Here is a 21,117-nt window from a genome sequence, read left to right as displayed (position 1 = left end):
CAGGCAGGACGCTCCCCGTTGGATTGAAAAGGCTGTCCATGTTGCGTTACTTTTAAAGAGCAATTAGATGCTGCTCAGTGTGGTGATGGAAGACCATGTCAGTTTTCCTGCCCAGGCCGCATTAACTGGACCGCTGGCTGAATTTACAGTAAGGGTTGGTGTGAGCCAGCTGGGAGCTGAGTCCTTCTGAACAGTTTGAGAAAGTAAAATCTCACCAAAATGAACCAAGAAAAATGCTCAGTGAGGCTGAATGGCAAATCTTTTTTTTTTTTTTTTACCCTTTTATTAATACCAACAGATTTCAAGGGATGACACCCCACCACAACACGTGGAATCAGACACCTTTAGACACACTGTAATGCTTGTAATGCTTGTAATGATATTACTTGGGTCATGCTTTTATAATTTTTTTTAACTGTATTTCTTGTTACTGTATATTTCTCTAATGATAAAATCACCATTTGCAACAACATAGGATTTTAGTTGTCATTTTTTTATGTTAAATATAACCATCTGCCCTATTTCCCCTGTCTCAGACTGAATAACTTTTTCTATAACGTTTTGCAGAGCAGGCGATGAGAGGTCCTGTCAAAACAAAGGACACATGGACACATGGACATTGACAAAGGACACATGGACAACATCCTCGCTGCTAAGGAACCTCTACCCCAGTAACGAGTATTTTGCAGCATCTTCCAGGTTTTATTCCAGGATCCTCCCATATTGGGTCCAATCCATCCGCTCATCAACTCTGACCAGTGTCCCCGTCCTTCCCCAGCAGAAGAAAAGAACGATCCATGATGCTGCCACCACCATGTTTCACCCTGGGATATCGTGCTCAGGTAGATGTACAGTGTTCGTTTTGTACCGCAGATACAGTTTTTTGTTCAGTGCTGAAAAGTTTACCTTTGGTCTCATCTGACTGGTGCGCCTTCTTCCACCTGTCTGCTGATTTTTATTTACAAACAAGTTAGACAGCTATGGATTATTTTCCTGTCACTTTATAATTATACACAATTTTATGACGGTCAATCATATCAAATAACCAATGAAATTATATCCATTTGTGGTTGTAATGTAACAGAAAGCAGAAAAAAAAATGAAGAGGTCTTAACACTGTATAAATTTACTGATGTGTAAGAAGCAATGTAAGCGATTGTAATAATTTCAACTGAAACCAGATGTTTACATAGACTGTATAAAAAGTGTCAGGACATAAAATCAGGGGAAACCTTTCCTGTTTAGGACCAGAGAGATTATTATCTACTAAAGGTCAGAGTAATGAGAAAAATAATTCAAGAGATTTTCTCTTATCCTGCTTTGGATTCAGAGGTGTACATTTGTTTCCTCAGTATTTGGTAGAAATGCATTTTAAATCGAATGACTTTGATCAAACATTTTGGTCTCAAGCTCCTCACAACGGTCTCCTAGCATTTTGACCCATTCCTCCTGACAGAATTAGTTGTAACCGGGTCCGTTTTACAGGCCGCTTGGCTCGCACACACCTTTTCACCTCTATCCACAAAGTTCTCATGCAGCTGATATCAAGGCTCTGTGATGATCACTGTTAAGTTAACTTAAGTTAAGCCACTGTGTAAATTTGACTGTTTGATCGAGGTGACTGTCCATTTGGAGTTAGCATTTGTGGCCCAAGCTTTAGCGCCCTCACATGTTGCTTCGTACTTCAGAATACTCCCAGTTTTTCTTCCAAAAGCAACAACGATCATTGTGGTCAAATACTTTTATTCATGGTTATGACCTTTATTTAGTCAGTTAAGGCCTCCTTCATCTTAAACAAATGTGTCGATTCTCATGCTGACTTTGTTTTCTTTAGCCCACCTAAACAATGCGGATGTTTCCTCTCTTTTTTTTTTTCTATGTTAAAAATACAGGAGAGCGTGGGTTTCTGGGAAAATCTTTTGAAAATGGCAGAACGCAGAACTGCATCATGGAAGGCGGGACCTCGGCAAATTGAAACACGTGATTGGACGGGCATGTCAGCATGGGCGGGTTTACAGCTTATGGGAAAAGCCTGGTTGGATGAGCCTGGTCGTTTATAAATCCATTAGCTGCTCATGATAGATTTCAATTTTCCTCTTACTGTCCTTGAATTTCTAACAGTGTTTAAACAATAAGACTAGGATGGCAACATGCTATTCACAATACAACAACACAATACAGGAAATGATCAGTAAACTAAGTGGATTATTACAATATGATTATCGACAGCACATATGCCGGCACATCGTTATACACATCAAAATACAAATTACACATTTGTAGGACATACTGAGTGCAATCACATGATCGTCACATGGAAAATGATCTGATCATTTGTGGTGCACTAGTGAGAAATATGTGATCACATGCTCCACATGTGGAACACATGAAAAAAATGCTTCATCGGATGTGGAAAATGTGACCCACGTGTGAACACATGTGAAACCCGTGGGATTAAAGATCTCATTTTCCAAGAGGGACCTGGGAAGATGGCAGAATGACCAAACAAAGGTCACAGTAATAACAAATATAAAAAAAAATAGAATGAATACTGAACTAAAACATGAAAAAACATTCTCATTACATTTCAGACAGATAATATTTATGTATGAGTGTATGTAGGAATCTGGCTTGAACTGTGTAAATATTGTTTTCTCTCACCAAATACATTGATTTTTCATCGTAACATTGTTTCCTTCCTGTGAACGCACATTTTTTTTTTTATTCGTGTGCAGTTTGCCGTGTTAATCATAGTTTTTTATCAATTAAAAGTTCTCTTAAAGTTTGGGTCTGTTTTAAAAAACTGATGTTGCTCAGATTGAACAAATAAGTCTACATGTGACCAGAGTGACCTAGCTTTACTGAATACAAATATTTGTCCTGCTTTGATACTGGTTGTTTTTTCCCCCAGTACATCTGACAATTCATTCAAGCAAGCCTGACATGCTTCTCAAGCTCTCCTGAAGGTATTTAAAAACATACATATGTATCGGTGTATGTATATATATATATATATATATATATATATATATATATATATATATATATATATATATATATATATCTTTGTAACTTTCCAGCTTGTAAATCCGTTCCTTTTCTCCGGTTGCAGGGCATTATTAATAATCTGCCTTGTCTTTTCCTTTCCGTAGACACAGTCGGCTTTCAACGCCAGCCACTGCAGTTCCTGTGCCCTCTGAACATGCCCTCATCCGGTAGCTGCAGTCCTCAAGGAGCGCACAGCTTCAGCAGTTTAGCAGACTGAACCCCTGCAGAAGCCATCTCAGTGGAAGAGAGCAAAAAAAAAAAAAAAAACACCTGATGTAGCACCTCGGTGTCTTTTGTATTTGCCCGTTGATTTATTGTACTTTAGCAGCAGAGCAAATCACGTCTGGATGTCTGGGGACAGCAGATGAAAGGTAAACTGTACACAGGAAGACTGTAAATACTTCTCTATTGCTATGATAAATAAATAAGATAACAACAACAGCTCATATCTTTTTGTTTAATACTTTCCTTGTGTTCACCTTTGCATAATAATGAGGTGGAACACACAGTTTCAGGGAAGATAATCTGTAGACCAATCGTTGTTAGAGGACGGGGGGTTTAGAGGCGTGTTGTGCCAGTCTTGTCCCACCAGAACCAAAACTGCAGCTCCATTATAAACAGATGGCATTTTTGTGTACGTCAGGCATGCATCATCTCCCCGATCACATAATCGACCCCCTACTACTCCACTCCCCCAATCCTCCCCCGCTGTATTGCTGACTCACTGTCCTAGCCCCTGAATCTGCTGCCTGCCTGCATTTCTCTGCCTCCGCTGCCGGTGCCTCTTCAGCACCCACAGCCTCAGACCAGATGGGGCTGCCCCGGCCATCCTGTGCTATATCTTTGACTATGTTAGATCGTAACAGCTGACTGCTCAGCGGGTGTAAATGGTGTAAAAGTATCATCGTGTGTTTTTCTATTTTACAATTAAAATCTGTCTATTTTGGCCATGTCAACAAATTTATTTGCAGTGAAGTCTCACCGCTGTAGTTTTAAAAGCCTTTGCATTAAGGCTTTGAGACACTGGGTAACACAATTATGCCTCGAAACTAATATCCAGATTTCCTTTTTATCGTGAGAAGTCCAGTTCCACCACCAAGAAAGGCAGAAAGGTACCTCCACATCATGCTGGCTCCTCCTCCATGCTTTGGTGTATCATTTTTATGATCCTAGGAGTTTTAAGTTTAGAAACAAAGTGACACACTAGCCTTTTCAGAGAGCCGGTCCTTGGTGGGTCTTACAGAAATGGTGCCCTGCATGGGCGAAAGTTTTGTTCTGTGCCAGATGAGGGCCAGACGATAATTCAATAATATATATATATATATATATATATATATATATATATATATATATATATATATATATATATATATATAGAGAGAGAGAGAGAGAGAGAGAGAGAGAGAGAGAGAGAGAGAGAGACAGACAGACGTGCTGCAGAAAGAAAAAAGGTGCAATAAAAAGTTAAAAAGAGCATTCTAGTCTATCATAGAGAGAGAGAGAGAGATAGATAGATAGATAGATAGATAGATAGATAGATAGATAGATAGATAGATAGATAGAGAGACAGACAGACGTGCTGCAGAAAGAAAAAAGGTGCAATAAAAAGTTAAAAAGAGCATTCTAGTCTATCATAGGTTAATATTACAGTCGTTGCTTCCTCCCAACCAATCAGAAACGTAGACCCAGGAACGCTCCGTCACCAAGCTCCGCCCCCTTCAAAAAAGTTCAGGGAGCACGTGTTCTTTTTGTCTTTTTTAACAATTTGCAAAAACCTTGCAGATTTGGTAAAAAGTTGATTGAATAAAGGGTTGAGTTTGAATTCAGTGTTGATGTGTTCACACCATTTTAAACTTTGATCTAGAGAAGACAGATTCTGGATAGTAATAATAAAAGCCTTTCCATTAGAGCCATAAATTATAAGGTATGAACTTGAATTAATGGTTATAGTTTCTTACAGAATGCAATACATTTTCTATTTGCTGGACAGGCAGCTGACAAATTACCTGTTATTTACTTATTTTTTTGAGTTAATAATACCACCCAGAAAAAACAGTGCTGGTTTTCTCTTATGATGCAAATGTTATTACACAGAGACCATGTTGGATCTACAAATATAGTTGTCTCACTATCGTGGTCCCTCATTCACCCACACTGAGCCCTACCTTCATTTTGCCACGGATTTTAGATCTCCACCATAGCCAGACCATCTTGGTAGTTGTTCTCCTCAAAGTCTTAATGCTTATGTCACTTCTGACTGATAAATGTATGTTAGAGTTTATTTGTGACATTATACAACCTGATTAAAACGACATTAAAACCGCAAAGTTGTCCGCTCCTTTGTTCTGTGGTTCTGACGAGTGCAAAAGCCGTTTCTGGCAAATGCTGAAAATGAACATAATCTGTTAAAATTGCTAAAATTCCTGTATTAAGGAATACACTGTATTCAGCTTCTGTCACGTCGGTTTAAATCTATACAAGGTTGTTGGTATTATTACACTTTAAAACAATGATTTATCATAACATTGTTTTCCCAACATATTTTTCAGATCTAATTTGGATTAATCTTAGTGTAAACTGCAATTTCAACATAAAAAGACTGACTTCTGTCCTGATATTCAGGATTGGTGGCTACTTTTTAGGTTGATCAGTGTAGGACTTAAGTTAACCTTCCTCTCCTTTGTGATGTACACACCCCTTTCTCTTAGCCACTCCTCAAACTGAGACAGACAAGAGAATGTGCCATTCAAGTTCACCTTTAGGAAGCAGACAAGCTGCATAACAATGGCGACTTGCCTAAACGTGCCCACAACTACGGCCGGAGGAAAAAGTGCTGGAACCACAGAATAAGACTCAAAATCTCCCAGTGGGAGAACTAGTGACGATTTACATGTGATTGATAAAACTTGGAAGTGTGGTTTGTTGAAGTCTACTTGGTTGGAGAGACTAAGATTGGTCTTTTTACTAAACACTCAAGGTGGCTTTGGAGAGGAACAAAGGATGGACTTGCTGAAACGTACCCTGTGCTAACCGGTCTATGAAGCTGCCTGTGTGCCAGTTGCTCTTCCCAAGTCTACGACAACCCTGTTAGTCTACATGGCTTTATGACACAAAAGCTCCCCCCTATCTGGATTTAAAATCAATGAGGAAGATGTCAACATGTATCAGCATCAGAAGACCAATAAAGCTCCAGGACCTTACAATGACTCCCCCTCATGCCTAACCTGCATTGACCAACTGGGCCCATCTTCACTCGGATCTTCATCGAGTCTCTGGAGCTATAGGAGGGTCTCCCCGTGCTTTAAACGCGGCACCATCATCCCAGTCCCCAAGAAACGCACCACCACGGGGTCAAACCACTACAGGCCTGTCATCTGTGGTCATGAAGTCCTTTGAATGACTGGTGTTGAAGCATCAGAAGGAGATCACAGGACCCACTGCTGTTGGCTTGGCTGGAAAACAGGTCAGCATATGATGCAGTCGATTTGGGGACTATAATTTACCCTGTGCCACCTTGGAACGTATGCCAGGATCCTGTTTGTGAACGTCAGCCCAGACATCCTCCACCAGAAGCTCACAGTGTTAGATCACCAGCTTTCTGACTGACCAGCAGAAGCAGACACTGGGGAGCATCTTCTCCCGTTAAAGACCCAACCGCATTGACGACCCTCAGGGAGGTGCTCTCTCCCCGCTCTTCTCTCTGCATACGACCGACTGCACCTCAGGGGACCTGCCTATGAAACTCCAGAAGTTTGCAGATGGCACTAGTTATTGGTCTGATCCAGGACAACGACTGGTGCTGCGAGAAACACCTGGAGCTTAACCTGCCCGAGACAGTGAAGATGGAGAAACCTCCTCGCCATCCTTAACGTCTACTGTGAATCACTTCCGGTTCCTAGGAAACACCCTTTCTTGGGACCCAAGACGGTCCTCACACAGACACTTTTCAGAGGAACGGCCAGCAGACTGCGTACTTCCTGTAGCAACTCAACAAGGACAACCTTTATATCTTCCACTCTGCCATTTCTTTGTCCTTTTCCCATCACTATAACGTTTGGCTCCTCTACAAAACAGGACAGGTCCAAACCAAAGCAAAGACTTAGGTCTACAGAGAGGGTCGTCAGGATCTGGAAAAACTAATCCATGCGTTTATATTTAGTAGAATTGATTACTGCAACTGTGTTTTCACAGGTCTGCCTAAAAAGTGGATCAGACAGCTGCAGCTGATCCAGAACGCTGCTGCCCGCGTCCTCACTAAGACTAAGAAAGTAGAGCACATCACCCCAGTTCTAAAGTCCTTCCACTGGCTCCCTGTATCTCAGAGAATAGACTTTAAAATACTTCTGTTAGTCTATAAATCCCTAAATGGCTTAGCACCAAAATACATCACAGACTTGTTATCAGTGTATCAATCATCCAGACCACTCAGGTCTTCTGACTCCAGCCTGCTCTGCATACCTAGAACCAGAACTAAACATGGAGAAGCAGCGTTTAGTTACTATGCTCCACTTATCTGGAACAAACTTCCAGAAAACTGTAAAAGTGCTGAAAGCCTGAGTTCCTTTAAATCGAGATTAAAAACACATTTGTTTAACATTGCCTTTGACTGTTCTAGTTAAACTGTTCTACTGCTTGTAATGTTCTTCTTTGTTTCTACATTCTATCCCTACTTGCTTTTATTCTATTTTCTATCTACATTTTATTCCTACTTGCTTTTATTTTGCTATATTTTAATCATGTAAAGCACTTTGCATTGTCTTTGTACTGAATTGTGCTATACAAATAAATTTGCCTTGCCTTGCCTGGGCTGACCTTCCCTCCATCCAGAATATTTAGAAGCCAAGAGTGCCATCTCTGCAGACCCCACGCATCCAGCGCACAAACCGTTTATATTTGCCAGCGGTAAAGAACACCATTTATAAAAAAAACATTCGCCAGACATATGATCAAATAGACAGAAAGGGTAGGCTATATTAGCTGGAGTGGGGGGGATCAACCTTCTTTTTAGGCTTAAAACCTAAGTCATATAGAAAACCTGTGAGGTGACTTGAAAAGAAAAGAGAGGACACAAGCTGTCTAGAGACATTGTGCAAGAAAAGGATAAGATCCAAGATCCCTCTCATAAATAAAAACCTTCTCATTGGGAAAAAGGCTATTTAAGGGTATCAGTGATTTTGCTTAAAAACATTTTTTCCTCACTCAAAACACCTTTGTATTTTTAGTGAAATGATATGATCTCAACATTAAACGCAGGGGTTTTTACCCACGTTTACCTGGGATTGGTTGAAACCTACACGAGCAGCGACGCCCTGTTCAGAAACTAGGATGGGATTCATAGCTCAAACCCATCTGATGCAGGGGTCCATACGCTGCATTCACCGGGGAGATGGCAGAGCTGCACACCAAAGTACAGGACATGCTCTGCCTTCTACGATGAAGCCAACCTGACTGAACAGCCAAAGTAACTGTGGCTCATTCTGAGATGCTTTCAGAGGAGCAGCTACACGGCAGAGAGAAACGCGCCCGCCGACAAACTGTATTATTAAAGTCATTCAGTGTCACCTTGTGTGCTCCAAGGGAAGTAGGAGCAAAAAAATCTGCCCCCTAGTGGAAAGCAGAGGTAAACACAGGGCAGATCTAAACTTTCTGCACGGTGGGGAGGACTTTAACACGTCTGGTGGCGACAAAAAAAAAAAAAAAAGAACATCAGTCAGGGAATCAACAAGCTCTGAGTTTTCAGTTTTATTTAAGTTTTATTTTTCCAGACCTGCAGAGGACAGTTCATTTCCGTTAAGCGCCTCAAAGTTGTTGTTTTATTTTTTTTTCCTCCTCGCAAACATCATGTTAAAACCCACTGAACGATGATGACTCTGTTGATTTCTCCTGGATGAATTTGTTCATCTTTGTGAATACTGTTAAATAGGGAATAGCGAGGGAGAGATGGTGGGAGGTGGGAAGGGAGGGGAGGGCAGGGCAGGGGGGGGTGAGGGGGGGGGGGAGAAAAGACAGAGCGAACACGAATCAGAATTAAGACTTTAAAAAGGGAAAAAGGCGGCGGCCGGAGAGGTTGATCTCATTTCTAAAAGGCGGAGGGCTCCTTGATTTATTACTACAGTACTCGGTACGTTCTTGCAGCCCCTTGTCTCGCGTGACGCACACTTGCATACAGCTGCTGAGGTCCACATACGCTCTGGCATGACTCTCAGCAGTCGGCAACACTCCCTTCTCCACACACTCAAAGCTCCATTCTCTCCCGCTTCTATTTTAAGGCCTCGTTTAAAGCCCTCGTGGATCGAACAATGGGACCCGCTAACCTCTTTGCTACCCCTCGCTTGGATTTCTTCTTTGACGTTTCCTCTTCCGTCTGGTCACTGCCCCCCCCCCATCATCTTCATCTATCTGGCGGCTGTTGGTGTTAGGGCTAGCTATGGTAGGTACCACACAGTGGCACTGTGAGTAAGAGTCTAACCCTAGTGCTCAGGATGTGTGCCATGATTTCCCACAGCCCCGGCTCCCTGCGGTAAGGTCGCTGCTCTATCCTCTGATACAGAGGTTCAGCAAAACTATCCCTCCAGCAGGATGGGGGGCCCATGGGAGCCCCTTGCTAAAGAGAGTATGAGCCAAGTGGCCTCCTAGGCGGGGCCGTTTGTGTCCGTACCCAACAGGGAGCCCATGCATAGCCTGTGCCCTAAACTCCCGCGCATCCACCCCAGTCTCATTCGCCTTCCGCTCTCCTCAAGTTGCGTTTTAATAAGTTTGCTGAATGCCGACCCCTCTCGTGTCCCGTGTCCTCCACCCCCCCCCCCCGGCTGTCAGGTTTAACCGTTTCACAGTCTGCTGCTCCGAATCGGGAGAACGAGCGTCTTTGGGGTGAAGCTTCAAAGAGCAGAATCACAGCTTTCTCTATTCCTTAAAAAGTAAACCAGGAAAACAAAAAAAACAAAACCGAATCATGACTTCAGCTATCCAAAAACACAAAGGTTATCATGCTTAATGATGTTATTTTTTATTTATTTATTTATAAACGACCTCACTTCTGCTAATGTGTTTCTCTGCCAGCTTGTGGCGTTAGCTTGTGTCACCGCTGGGCACTTGATGCTAGACGGATTCTGGTGCTCTCTGCTGACAGTAAAGCTACACGACGACTCCCAAGTTACGCCCCCAACTAGGTCTAAGGAGTGGTGATGGCGGCAGACGAAGGGTGCACTGATAATCGTGTGCCACAAATTATATAGAAAAAGAAAAAGAAAAAAAAAAAAGGCCTTCTGAGTAGACAAAGGAAGGAGGAAGAAGGAAAATAAAAAGAAAGCAAGTTTGTTATTTTGTTAATTTTTCATACTCTGCAGATTGGTGTGTATTGCGTTAGGAAAAAAGAGGGCAGGGTACAGGATGAGTGGGTATAAGGGAAGAGGGGGGGTGGGGGGGTGGGTCTGTTACAGTCTGTATTCAGTGGCGATCCACGGCGGCACTCTGTAGTAGCTCTGTGGCGGGCTGTCCTGGGGGTCTGAAGGCGGTCTGGAAGCCTGGCGGGGGGGAGTGGAACTGACCGGTGGGGTTGGCTGTGGGAGGGGGCATGTAGGGAGCCCAGCCGCTGGGAGCTCTGTGGTGGAGGGGGAGGTGGCCGTCGAGGAGGCCGCTGTGGAGGGGCTGGGGGGTGGGCACCGCTGAGCTGGCAGGACCGTCCATCTCTGTTAGCGCCTGCAGCGACTTGAGCCAGTGTGGCGGGTTGTCGTCCTGCAGGCAGTCTAAACTGCTGCCCGCCGTGGCCGGGATGCCTGAGGTGGAGACAAGAGAGCGTGAGACAGACGCTAGCACAAGCTTCAAACAGACTGGAACACGATCTACGGCCCCATCGGCGACGTCTTGTGGTTAGACGGTACATGTATGCGTTTAAAGTTACCCGGCAGAATCAAACGGCTGGTTAATTGGTGCAAGAGTCTGGACTCCATTTAAACCTCTGATTCAAATCTAAAATGCCTGAACGATTACACGGGAAATGATGCGATTACACTGAACCAGAGATCTTTGCACTGATTCCCTCCAGAAAAAACATTTGCTGCACCTAAGAGTGAGACGAACGTACGGACTCATCGAACCTGGACTGATTACATGTCACACACATATTCCAGATTCCTTCAAAAGACAAAGGAGGGATCTTCAGTTTTCCTAAAATATGTCACTGACCCTTCATCTCATATGGAGCTTCTCGTCACCGACACACGGCCAATCAGAGCGCTCTCTTGAACGTTTGATCACCGGCAGTGACCGCGCAGAAGAAAGGAGGAGCCAGCGTCAGATCGTTGTCGGTGGATCCCGTTAAAATCTGCTGCGCGCCAACAGAACGCCATTCAATCACATAAATGACCTTGGATTTAAAATCGGCTTGTCGACTCACTGTCGACGTTTTCACACGGCTCCACGGACCGAGACGACGAAGTTGAAACCAGAAATTTAGCGTTATTTCCCCACACTGACATTAAATCCAACTAAGCTTTTCCTGTTTTGGTTCATTCAGGACTACAAACAATTCTTCCATTCGGGGAATACAAGAAAAAGGAGCGACGTCGTTTTTTTTTTACAACTTTGTTATTACTCAGAAGTTTGAGCACAGGTTTCCACTTGCAGGCTGATGTCTGAAGGTCTTGCTTCAGTATTTAAAGTGAACGTGTCTTCATGACGGCGTCTGTTTTCTGAGGTAAAGCAGTCCCTCCTGCAGCAAAACACCCACACACCACCCTCGTATTTCTCCGTCTGGACGGTGCTCCAAGGCTTCCCTCTTTTCCTCCAAAAGCAGCTTAGCCAGACCACAGCACAGGTCTCCTAAAGTGCAAACTGTAAATCCATCTTTTTGCTACCTTGTATTTTCCCCCTTAGTCAGAGTGCTTTTTCAGCCCCTACTGGTACAATACTTGCTTCTCAGCAGCCGACGACACGCTCCTACCAGCTTCCGTCAGCATCTTCACAAGGTCTTTTGCTTTCGCGCAGAAAGAGATAAAAAGATGAGAACGCGCTCATCGCTGGGACAGAACCCGACTCCTTCCTGAACGGCGTGGCGGCGGGACAGTCCGGGCCGTTTGTGTCTGTACAGAACGGTTTGAACGGAGGCGCCTACATCAGGAAATTGGTTCGCTTCCTTTCTGATATCCACGTCCTTTGATGAGAGAGCGACGCGTTTAGGGCGCTTTAAAATCCGTCTAATGAACTGCTGTAAATTAAACAATCAGAAACGATCATCATCACCCGGCCTCAGCCAAATTGATCTCAGGAGCAGTAATATTAGTTTCAGTGTCAACTTCTACCTTAAAAAAACCCCAACTAATTTTAAACTGTTTTAAAAGGTTTCTCTTTGTAATTATTCTGCTATTTTTGCAAAGATAAATAACGTTGGGAATCCCAACCGACCCAAAAACAGGGAAAGTAGTGATTTAACGTGAGACTAGGGCTGGACGATAATTGAATAACGATATATATCCATCGATAGACGTATGGTTCATTATAAATAACAGGGGTCAATAAAAAGTTAAATAAAAGAACAGTGCATTCTATCATGTAGGTTAATACTACAGTCATTGCATCCTCTCAACCAATCACAAACCCATGAAAGCTCCATCAGCCTTCAGAGAGTTCAGAGAGCACGTGTTTGTTTTTTTAAACACTTATTTTTTGTATAACGGCTGAATAAAGGGTTGTGTTTTAATCCATTTATTTAAAAATAGTCATTAACCAACCGCATAAAATGGTCAGGGCTGCACTTAAAATGTCTATTTAGAATTTATTTTGATAATCATCGATATCAATCAATGTGCTTTCTAGTTTATCGATATGCTTTTTTTCCTATATCGTCCAGCCCTACGTCAGGCAGCAAGGAAAAAAAAGAAAAAAAAAGGGTTTAAATAACTGGTTTCAGTCAGACAAACAGTGAATGGGGTGAATAAAAATTAAACTAAACGAGGTTTGCAAAGATCAGAGCAGGAGATGAGTCCGGCAGGGCTGACCTGTGATGATGGCAGGGTCCATCCAACTGGCTGTGCCGTCCCAGCTCAGGCTGTGTGAAATGCCCGCCGGCCCCGTCGGCCCGCCGATGTGGTTAACGCTGTTGGAGGATGAGGAGGAGGAAGAGGAGGAGGAGTTTGGGAGGCCACCGAAGTTGATATTGATATTGGGCAGGAGAGCCCTCAGTCCGTCCTGCCACTCTTTCACATTTAAGCCGTCTATAGAGCTGCTGTTTTCTGCAGGAGGGGACAGAGACACACACAGAGAGGGGGGATCAGTTCCTCGCCGATTAAATCCAGAACGCCGCAATCTGCCCACGAGGAAATAAATCAATAGACGCTAATCAAAACAGCCATCTTAACGCTGAGCAGAAGTGTGATATTAAGTGTCTGTTTAAAGCGCGTTAACGTGACCCAGCTGCCCGGTACCTGAGATGGGGATCCCTCCCAGCCCCGTGTTGTGCTGAGGGGGCAGATTCAGGTCCAGGATGTTACTGTGGGAGGCAGCGCTGGCTGAGTGGTTCAAGTGTGCGAGGGGGTTTCGCGTGGCGATGCCCATCCACGGGTGTCTGCCGGCCGGAGGCTGCTGCTGCTGCTGCTGCTGACCGGCCTGGCTGTTGTGACCGCCGGGGAAGCTGAAGGAGCTGTAGATGGCTCTGTGGTGGAGCGGGTGGACGCGCGGCAGGCCGCTGGGGAAGTGGTGGGACGCGCTGGAGTTGGAGGACGGCGGGCCGGAGGCGTGGCCGCCGCCCTGCGGGAGCGGCCCGGGGGACGAGGGGCTCTGGTCCTGCACCGACAGCTCCTTCTCTATCAGGTCGGCTAAAGCCTTGCGGGTGACGTCGAAGGGGTCGAAGCCCAGATCGTCGTCCTGCTGTTTGCTGGACGAGCCGAAACCGAAGGCCGCTTGCCAGTCCGTCGAGGAGGAGACCGGTATTGTGTCTTTCAAAAAAAAAAAAAAAGAGAAGAGGCCAGTTAGTTTGATTAATAAAGACGTCGGTTTGAATCAGCAAGCCGTGTTTACATCTCAACGAGTGCTCTTTTGTTTATTTACTGCACCTCCTGTGACAGTCCAGCCGCAACTGTGCTAGGAAGACAAAGATGCACAATAAAGCAGCAGCAAGACTATACAGTGTTTTGCAAAAGCATTCAAAACTCTAAATTTTTGCCACGTCACAACCACAAACTTTACTGTACCTGCTAGGACTGTGCATAAAAATCGATACAAAGATTAATATCGATGCTTTTAAAAACGATTTAATATCGATATTCTGGCTTTCAATATCAATATACCTCCCAACCTCTAGGGGGCGTTATTACATCGCTCCATTACTGTTCACAGCGAGGAAGTGCAAGTGAATTTGCGGAACGGCGGAATGGATTTTAGAAGCGCCTTTGTCCCTAAAATCAGACGTTTGGGCACATTTTGGGTTTCTGTGATACTTTAAATGCATTGAACATTGAATATTGAATGCATTGTTCAATAAATTGAACATAAACATATTTGGCTGTTTTGTTGATTGAATGACTGAGCATTAATTTGAAAGTAATAAATATCGATACTGGAGTCAAATCAAATCAAGCTGAGCTATGTATCGAGAATCGTATCGTATCGGCTCATCCTAGATGATACCCAGCCCTAGTACCTGCCGTGTAGCGGGACGAGTCCTGGTGCATGAATCGTGAAGCAGATGTGTTTCTAACTTCTTTTTTTTAAATTCACAGTGAAATATCTGCTCATTCCTCTCATCAAATAGCTCAACTTCAGACAGGCATCTGTTAGCATCTACTGTGCTGTCACCGATTCTGCATTAAAATGCATGCCATGATACTTTCTCATTTATCTTATTGTGTTACTGTATGGGGCCCAAGCCTCCCAGACAACAGTTAAACCTATTTTATCACTATACAAACAAGCATTGAAAATTATGGATCCGAAACCAACTAGGTGGCATTACTGTTTGATTGTACAGAAATATAAGCTTTTAGATTTTGATAGTTTTATTAAGTTTTCTTTTCTTAAGATGATTTTTAAATGCACAAACAATATAGCTGCAGCCGTACTCTGTCCTTTTGTGACAAAAATAAATACACGGAGAGTTAACACTAGGAGAGCAGCGGGTGGCAACTGTATAGCAGAGGAGCGCGAAACCACTTTTGGACAGTCAAGTTTCTCAGTGATAGGGATCCGTTTTTGGAATGATTTACCAACGGAAATAAAAATATAAAAATAGAAACTGACCTGAAAACATTTAATAGAAAGGTGAAACATTGGCTGAAAGAAAATCAAATATGTGAACATTGAGTCATTATGATTATGTTGGATGTGAGGTGTTGTTTTGTGTAATGTTGTTAGGATTGTGTGAAATGTTAATGGTTGTCTTTTATAATGTATTTTATATATGATTGTGCAATGTGAGCTACGTTTTAGGAAAATGTATTTTATAAAGGCCTGACTGGGGACTGGGGTTGCAAATTAGCCTATAGGCTAGAAACCTTTCATGCAACACATCTACACATTTTGTTATGGCTCTGCCTATTACAATTATGAATGTAATAATGTGCGCTGCATTGTCCCTGACAAATAAACTAATAAAAAAAACTGTCTGGAGTACGGTGAGAGTTAAATAACCCCAACATTCACACCTTCTGGTTTTAGAGTCATCGTCCTACTGGAAAGTGAACCTCTGCCTCGGCTTCTCACAGGTTTCCCTCCAGAACGGTCCTCTGTTCAGCTCCGTCCCGCAGCATGACGCTGCCACCGACAGGTTTCAGCGTGGGGGGGGGGTGATCAGGGAGAGGAGACGTCTCTCTTCTCCTCGACCAGCAGCCGTACCTGTTGCCGGACCCTCCTACCTGAGCTGTGGACCTCTGCAACCATGCGCCTCCCGCCTGCTTCTCTAACTAAAGCCTTCCTACCCAGGCCCGTCGCTTTGCTACCAATCAGAACGTCCCCATACCGGGATGTGTGGTTTCGCGACATGACAAAGCATTCAATGACAATTATTGTTTTGCAAGGCACTGCATAGTGGGAATCCGAGACATTGAAGCCGCCCCACCCCCCCCCAAAAAACGGCGTAAATACCTGATGTGAAGAGTATCTGTGGTTCCGGTGTCATGGGCCAGTCAGAGCTGCCGCGGGGGGAGCTGGGGAAGGGGGGCAGGCCGGCGGGGAGGGGGTTTGGATGTCTGAAGTTACTGTTGTCTGAAAAGAGCGACTGCGACTCTGCCGCAGCGCCCTCGAAGGGCGAACGGGCCGAGAGGTCCGACATGCTGATGGGCACCACCAGGATGGGCTTCGTTAGCCCCGGCGGAGGGGATGGCGAGTCGCTAGTGGGCATCTGCAGGATGAGAGAAAGGAGGAGTCAGCTTACCGAAGACCCGACTCGGCCGGGTCTACCAAAGGGAACCAGGCCCCTCGTTTCACCTGTTGTAAAGTCTCTCCGTTCACCATGGCGATTGATTCTGGAGGTTTGTCGTTGGGACTGCTGACGGAGCGCGTGGAAACAGAAAAACAAAACATTAATACAGTGTCTGTAGAAGAGACGGGCGGCGGCGTGAGGCGTCTACATTACCTATTACTGTCACAGTTGGAGGAGAAGGGGGATAAGGTGGGGCGCTGGCCGGGACCCAGCTCTGTTTCTAGCCCATCTGAATTACTAGCTTCTTGGTCTAGATAGTCTAACAGCGGAGGGGACTTGCGGTCTTCTGAAAGTCCGTTGGCCAGCTTGTTGTGCCCCGACAGCGTCGGCCAGCCGTCTTTACCGTTGCTACTGTTAGTTCTGTCGCAAAGCAGGAGAAAATGAAGCCACCGAGCACCGCGCTGGGAGACGGCAGCAGATAAAGAGAGACAGAAAAAACACAGGACTAACCTCTGCGTGGAGTTGGCTTTACTCTTTGACTTTTCTGTTCCACAGGCCGGAGGTTGTAGAAAACCAGGATTTATTTTGTAAAGGTCTTGGAGGAGTTTCTGCTCATACTCTTGATGTTTCCCCGCCTTTACAACAAATTCACAATCAAACAGACGAATACAACAAACATATATATAAACATTTCTATTTTATTTCATGGAGGAAAACTTTACCTGCATCTCCTCTTTAGTAAAGCTAGCTGCTTCATCCCCCAACTCATGTAGATACATACAATCAGGTTTGGGACATTGCATACTTTTGAGGAAGTAACTGCAGTACTTTGTTGTGCCTAAAGAAGCCTGTAAGTGGAAGAACACAGGTATGATAATTGTGATTTTGCCTAATTAAGGCACCGTTTTCAAACATAGCGAGCGCGACAGAGCCCGACCGTCTTACCTTGAGCGTTCTGCCGTCGACGACCACATTGTTCACACACTGTATTGCCCTCAAAGCGTCTTCGGAACGGATGTAAGTGACATAAGCGCTGGCACTCGGCCCCTGAACGGCAAACAAAGTGTAAGTAAACACAGAAATCAAACAGAGCGTTCGCGGCTTTTTTTTTTTTTTACGTTCGTGTCTTCCTCATGGGTTTCGGTGGAAACTCCTGTTCCACTACCAACTTATCACACAAGCCGCAGGTCTGTTTCCAAACGATCAAAAAATGTTATTCAGAGACATATTCATCAGAAACATCCGCCCACTGACCTGTGACCCTGCGTACGATGTGCTGTTGTTGATGACTACTTTATGGATCTTCCCAAATCTCCCAAAATACTCCGGTCGTTTTAGGACCTGTGAGGAAAATAAAACAGAATGTGTGGCGCTCGCACTTAGATCTCAACCCTAACATGATAATATTTCCAGAGAATATTCAGCAGAGATGCGCCGCTCAAATCGCAGAAAATAAACCAGACTGTTCCCCTTTTCGTTAAAAGGCATCAAAACGAAGGACTCCCACCCCTTTTCGGTCTTTAAACGCATCGAGCGGCAGAATCTATTTTGATGCACTTCTTCATTTGAATCAAAATTAGATCACAGTTTGAGACTCGATGCATAATTGGCCAAATCTTACGATCCCTTTCATTTCTGTTGGATTTTAAATTTATGCGAGTCATTAGTTTTATGGTCCCTGAGAAACAAGAAACCTGAAGCAACAGGAAATTGGCATTCCCAGAAAAATCCTGAACGTTGCACCGATAGGTAGGACTATTTCTCCGTCGCAGCCCTTTTTGTTTATTACAGTGCACGTTTTCTTCACTACCGGCCAAAAGGCTACAATTCCCAACCCATTATTAAGGTCTGGCATATTCCCTGCGATTGTAACCCGCGACGCTGTACTCACTTCGGGATCGGCGAGCCGCTGCGACAGCCCCACTACAAACACCAGGTTCCTCTGGACCACTCTGACGCTCGCCAGGTGCTTGCGATTTTCTGTCACCTTCTGCTTTTTCTCGTTCTGTTTCTGCTTCTTTTCGTTCTTTATCCTCTGGATTTCCTCCTGTGACAGGGGCTTGTACACAGCGGGGTCCTCCGGGTACGGCTACGCGAGGCACAGAAACAGAAGTCAGACAGTGCTGCATGGGTAGCGTAAAAAAACCCCCCAAAAAAAAACGTCTAGCATCAAGAAGCGTCTTGAGCTCGACACAATCATCCGCGCAGAGGAAGGATCTCGTATCGCGCCAAATCTGTCCAGGCACCTTTCTGCAGGCGGGGCAGAGGCCGTTCTCGTCTGTGCGGATGCGGTGCCAGCAGAAGCGGCAGATCTGGTAGCCACAAGTGCAGGGGAAGAAATTGACGTCATCAATCTCCAGCGGCTCCATGCACAGAGGGCACTCCATGGGGTCGTCCTTCATCTCTGGGCTGTGGGACATCCTATTGCACAGCGAGGTTGAGTTGTACCGGAGCTGGTCACAGAGCAGGCGGCTGTAGGGGAGGGACGAGAAAGAAAGAGCATGGGAGAACTGCATCTGGACACGGCTAAACTGTAGCGGAGCAAATCTCAGTCACCATCTGGTTGGGTCTAAGAGTTCCTGATTCAGCGCGGGTTACATCTGAAGGTTTGTGTGTCCCCCTAAAATGTAAGATTAATATACCCTCTGCTCCAGAAAGCAGTGGCATCCTAAAGCTTTTGTCTTATCTAACTGGACGCGATGTGAAGACGGCGTGAGGCCTGTCAACAACAAACAAGATCAAAAGTCCATTTTTGTACGTTTAAGGCGGCCTCAGACATGGGACAGCGTCTCCTGGGGCAAACAGACACATTATGGGTTTGACTGAGGGAGAAAACGGGTTCAAAACTTTACACTATTTCTTTAACTTTTAGAAAAGAAAAGAAAAGACCGCACCAACTGGAGCAACACTGAAACAGCAGGTGATCTGGATGCTAAAGCGCCGAAAGCAGGAGAAAACCCAAAGAGATGCAGCAGTCTTGGTGAAATGGGCGTTCGTCAGCCGGGGGGCGACGAACCTCACACATAAAACTGGTCAGAAAGGACACGACGAAAAAGCCGTCTACCAGCAAAACGTTTAAAAACGGAAGTGGTCAGCAGGAGGGACTGAAACGACGGCGAGATTCAACACATGGAAACCACTTTCCAGCGCTTTGAGTTATTCCAGATCAGAAACGGCAGCCGCTTTGGAAGCAACGCTGATGTGAAGGTGACTGAAGTTAAGCCGAAACGACGACTCTTCCTGCCATCCCAACAGGACCCCTGGTTCAGGCAACAGCTTTGCATTTACAACTCAGCTAACAGACTTCATTGTTCAGGTTTTATTACTTTCTGTAAGCTGCCCGTGAGGGAAATCGTCTAACTGTAAAACCAATCAACCTGGAACATAAAACAACCCAAATATTTAAGCAGTGTCACTTTTTTTTTTATGACTCGTGTCAATGACGGTACAATCAAACTTTCATTCTTAAGGAGGGTTTGGCCACATGTTCAGGCTTTAGGGGGCATTTGTAAGATCCACTTTAGAGTTGAAAGGCATCTAAAAAAACAAAAAAACAGGACTAACATTGCATTTTGATGCCGCACATATGACATGTTTAGAGATGCTCTGAAACCCATTTCATCAGATCTTTAAAACTTCTGTGTCAAACTGTAGTTTCAAACTCGTGCAGCGATGAAACATCCGATCCAGCTCCCCCTGACCCGCTTATGTGAGCAGTATCGGCTCCGCTGACCGCAACCCTTACGGACAAATGATCTCTTCACACTTACCAGCACCCCTTTTCTGTTATTTGGCTTAAAAAAAATAAAATAAATAAATGTTTACGCTATCGTCAACAGATGCTCCAGGGTTCCTACAGCGTAAGGCAAGTTAAATTCAAGACTTTTTAAGACTTTTTAATGCCACTTGAAATAAAAAGTTAAGACCAACTTCACGACAAACAAGATAAACCTGGTTGCGACAACTTCACCCAAATGTTTATTTTAACATAAACCATTACTTTCTGGCTCAGTAGACATGTTAAAGATTTTGAAAAACATTCCATATAGGAAGAAAGCTAAAAGAAAAACACAAATTACAGATGTATTTTTAACAACTACTGAACTGAATTCACAAACTTTGTTTTGTTCCCTACTAAAATAAACTATAAATCAGTGCCAACTCTTTTTAACAGCTATAGTCCGGCCGCAACAGTTTTTATTGGTTCCGCTATCGGGACGGAACCAATAATGGTTACATTGAGCCATTTGGTAAATTTAAAAAAAATATAATTGTATCAATTATTTGACTGTTTCGTAAGGATTACAAAAATAAAATCCTATTTATGACCTGGTAACAATTTTAAGACCTAAGAAAGACTGATTTAAGACATTTTAATGCCAATTAAGGCCTTAGTTTTATATTACAGAATTCAATGCCTTTTAAGACTTTTTAAGGATCCGCAGGAACCCTGTGCTCATCTAGAAGCAGCCCGTTGAATATTAAAACGCGCCTCGGCATTAACAGCCGGTGTCAAAAAGAAGTGCAGCAGAGAAGCCCGTGCATCCAGACGAAGAGGACGGAGGGAACGACGTGACTGCCGGCATCATGTGACACATCGGTCACCAGTATTCACAGACGAGATGCGTCCAGGTTACGACGACTTACGATTTCAAAACCCACTAAAGCGTCGAGTCACACGGACCCAATCATTTAAAAAGGCACTGATCAGATGCGAC

General features: G+C 44.3%; 1 protein-coding gene and 1 long non-coding RNA gene across 3 annotated transcripts in view; one reads left to right on the top strand and one right to left on the bottom strand.

The window, feature by feature from the left end:
• Positions 1-639: 639 nt before the first annotated feature.
• LOC118565056 lies at positions 640-4,358 on the top strand. The gene is made up of 2 exons (XR_004932149.1): positions 640-2,966; positions 3,153-4,358. It is a non-coding gene; the product is annotated as an uncharacterized LOC118565056 (long non-coding RNA).
• Positions 4,359-8,775: 4,417 nt separating this feature from the next.
• cnot4a (CCR4-NOT transcription complex, subunit 4a) overlaps positions 8,776-21,117 on the bottom strand; it is a 14,169-nt gene continuing 1,827 nt past the window's right edge. The window contains exons 2-13 of one of the 2 annotated variants that reach the window (XM_012880401.3): positions 18,646-18,871; positions 18,291-18,488; positions 17,654-17,740; positions 17,345-17,446; positions 17,122-17,247; positions 16,910-17,034; positions 16,613-16,819; positions 16,465-16,525; positions 16,123-16,378; positions 13,470-13,979; positions 13,044-13,277; positions 8,776-10,823 (exon numbers count right to left, since the gene is read on the bottom strand). In XM_012880401.3, coding sequence (XP_012735855.2) covers positions 10,495-10,823; positions 13,044-13,277; positions 13,470-13,979; positions 16,123-16,378; positions 16,465-16,525; positions 16,613-16,819; positions 16,910-17,034; positions 17,122-17,247; positions 17,345-17,446; positions 17,654-17,740; positions 18,291-18,488; positions 18,646-18,819 — 2,409 coding nt within the window. In that variant the 5' untranslated portion in view covers positions 18,820-18,871 and the 3' untranslated portion in view covers positions 8,776-10,494. The remainder of the gene's footprint in view (positions 10,824-13,043; positions 13,278-13,469; positions 13,980-16,122; positions 16,379-16,464; positions 16,526-16,612; positions 16,820-16,909; positions 17,035-17,121; positions 17,248-17,344; positions 17,447-17,653; positions 17,741-18,290; positions 18,489-18,645; positions 18,872-21,117) is intronic. The other variant, XM_036147576.1, reaches the window with a different exon arrangement.

The sequence above is a fragment of the Fundulus heteroclitus genome, chromosome 2 (assembly GCF_011125445.2).
Source record: "Fundulus heteroclitus isolate FHET01 chromosome 2, MU-UCD_Fhet_4.1, whole genome shotgun sequence".
NCBI classification, from domain to species: Eukaryota; Metazoa; Chordata; class Actinopteri; order Cyprinodontiformes; family Fundulidae; genus Fundulus; species Fundulus heteroclitus.
Note: the sequence above shows the minus strand (reverse complement) of the source record. Positions and strands in the feature narration are given on the sequence as shown.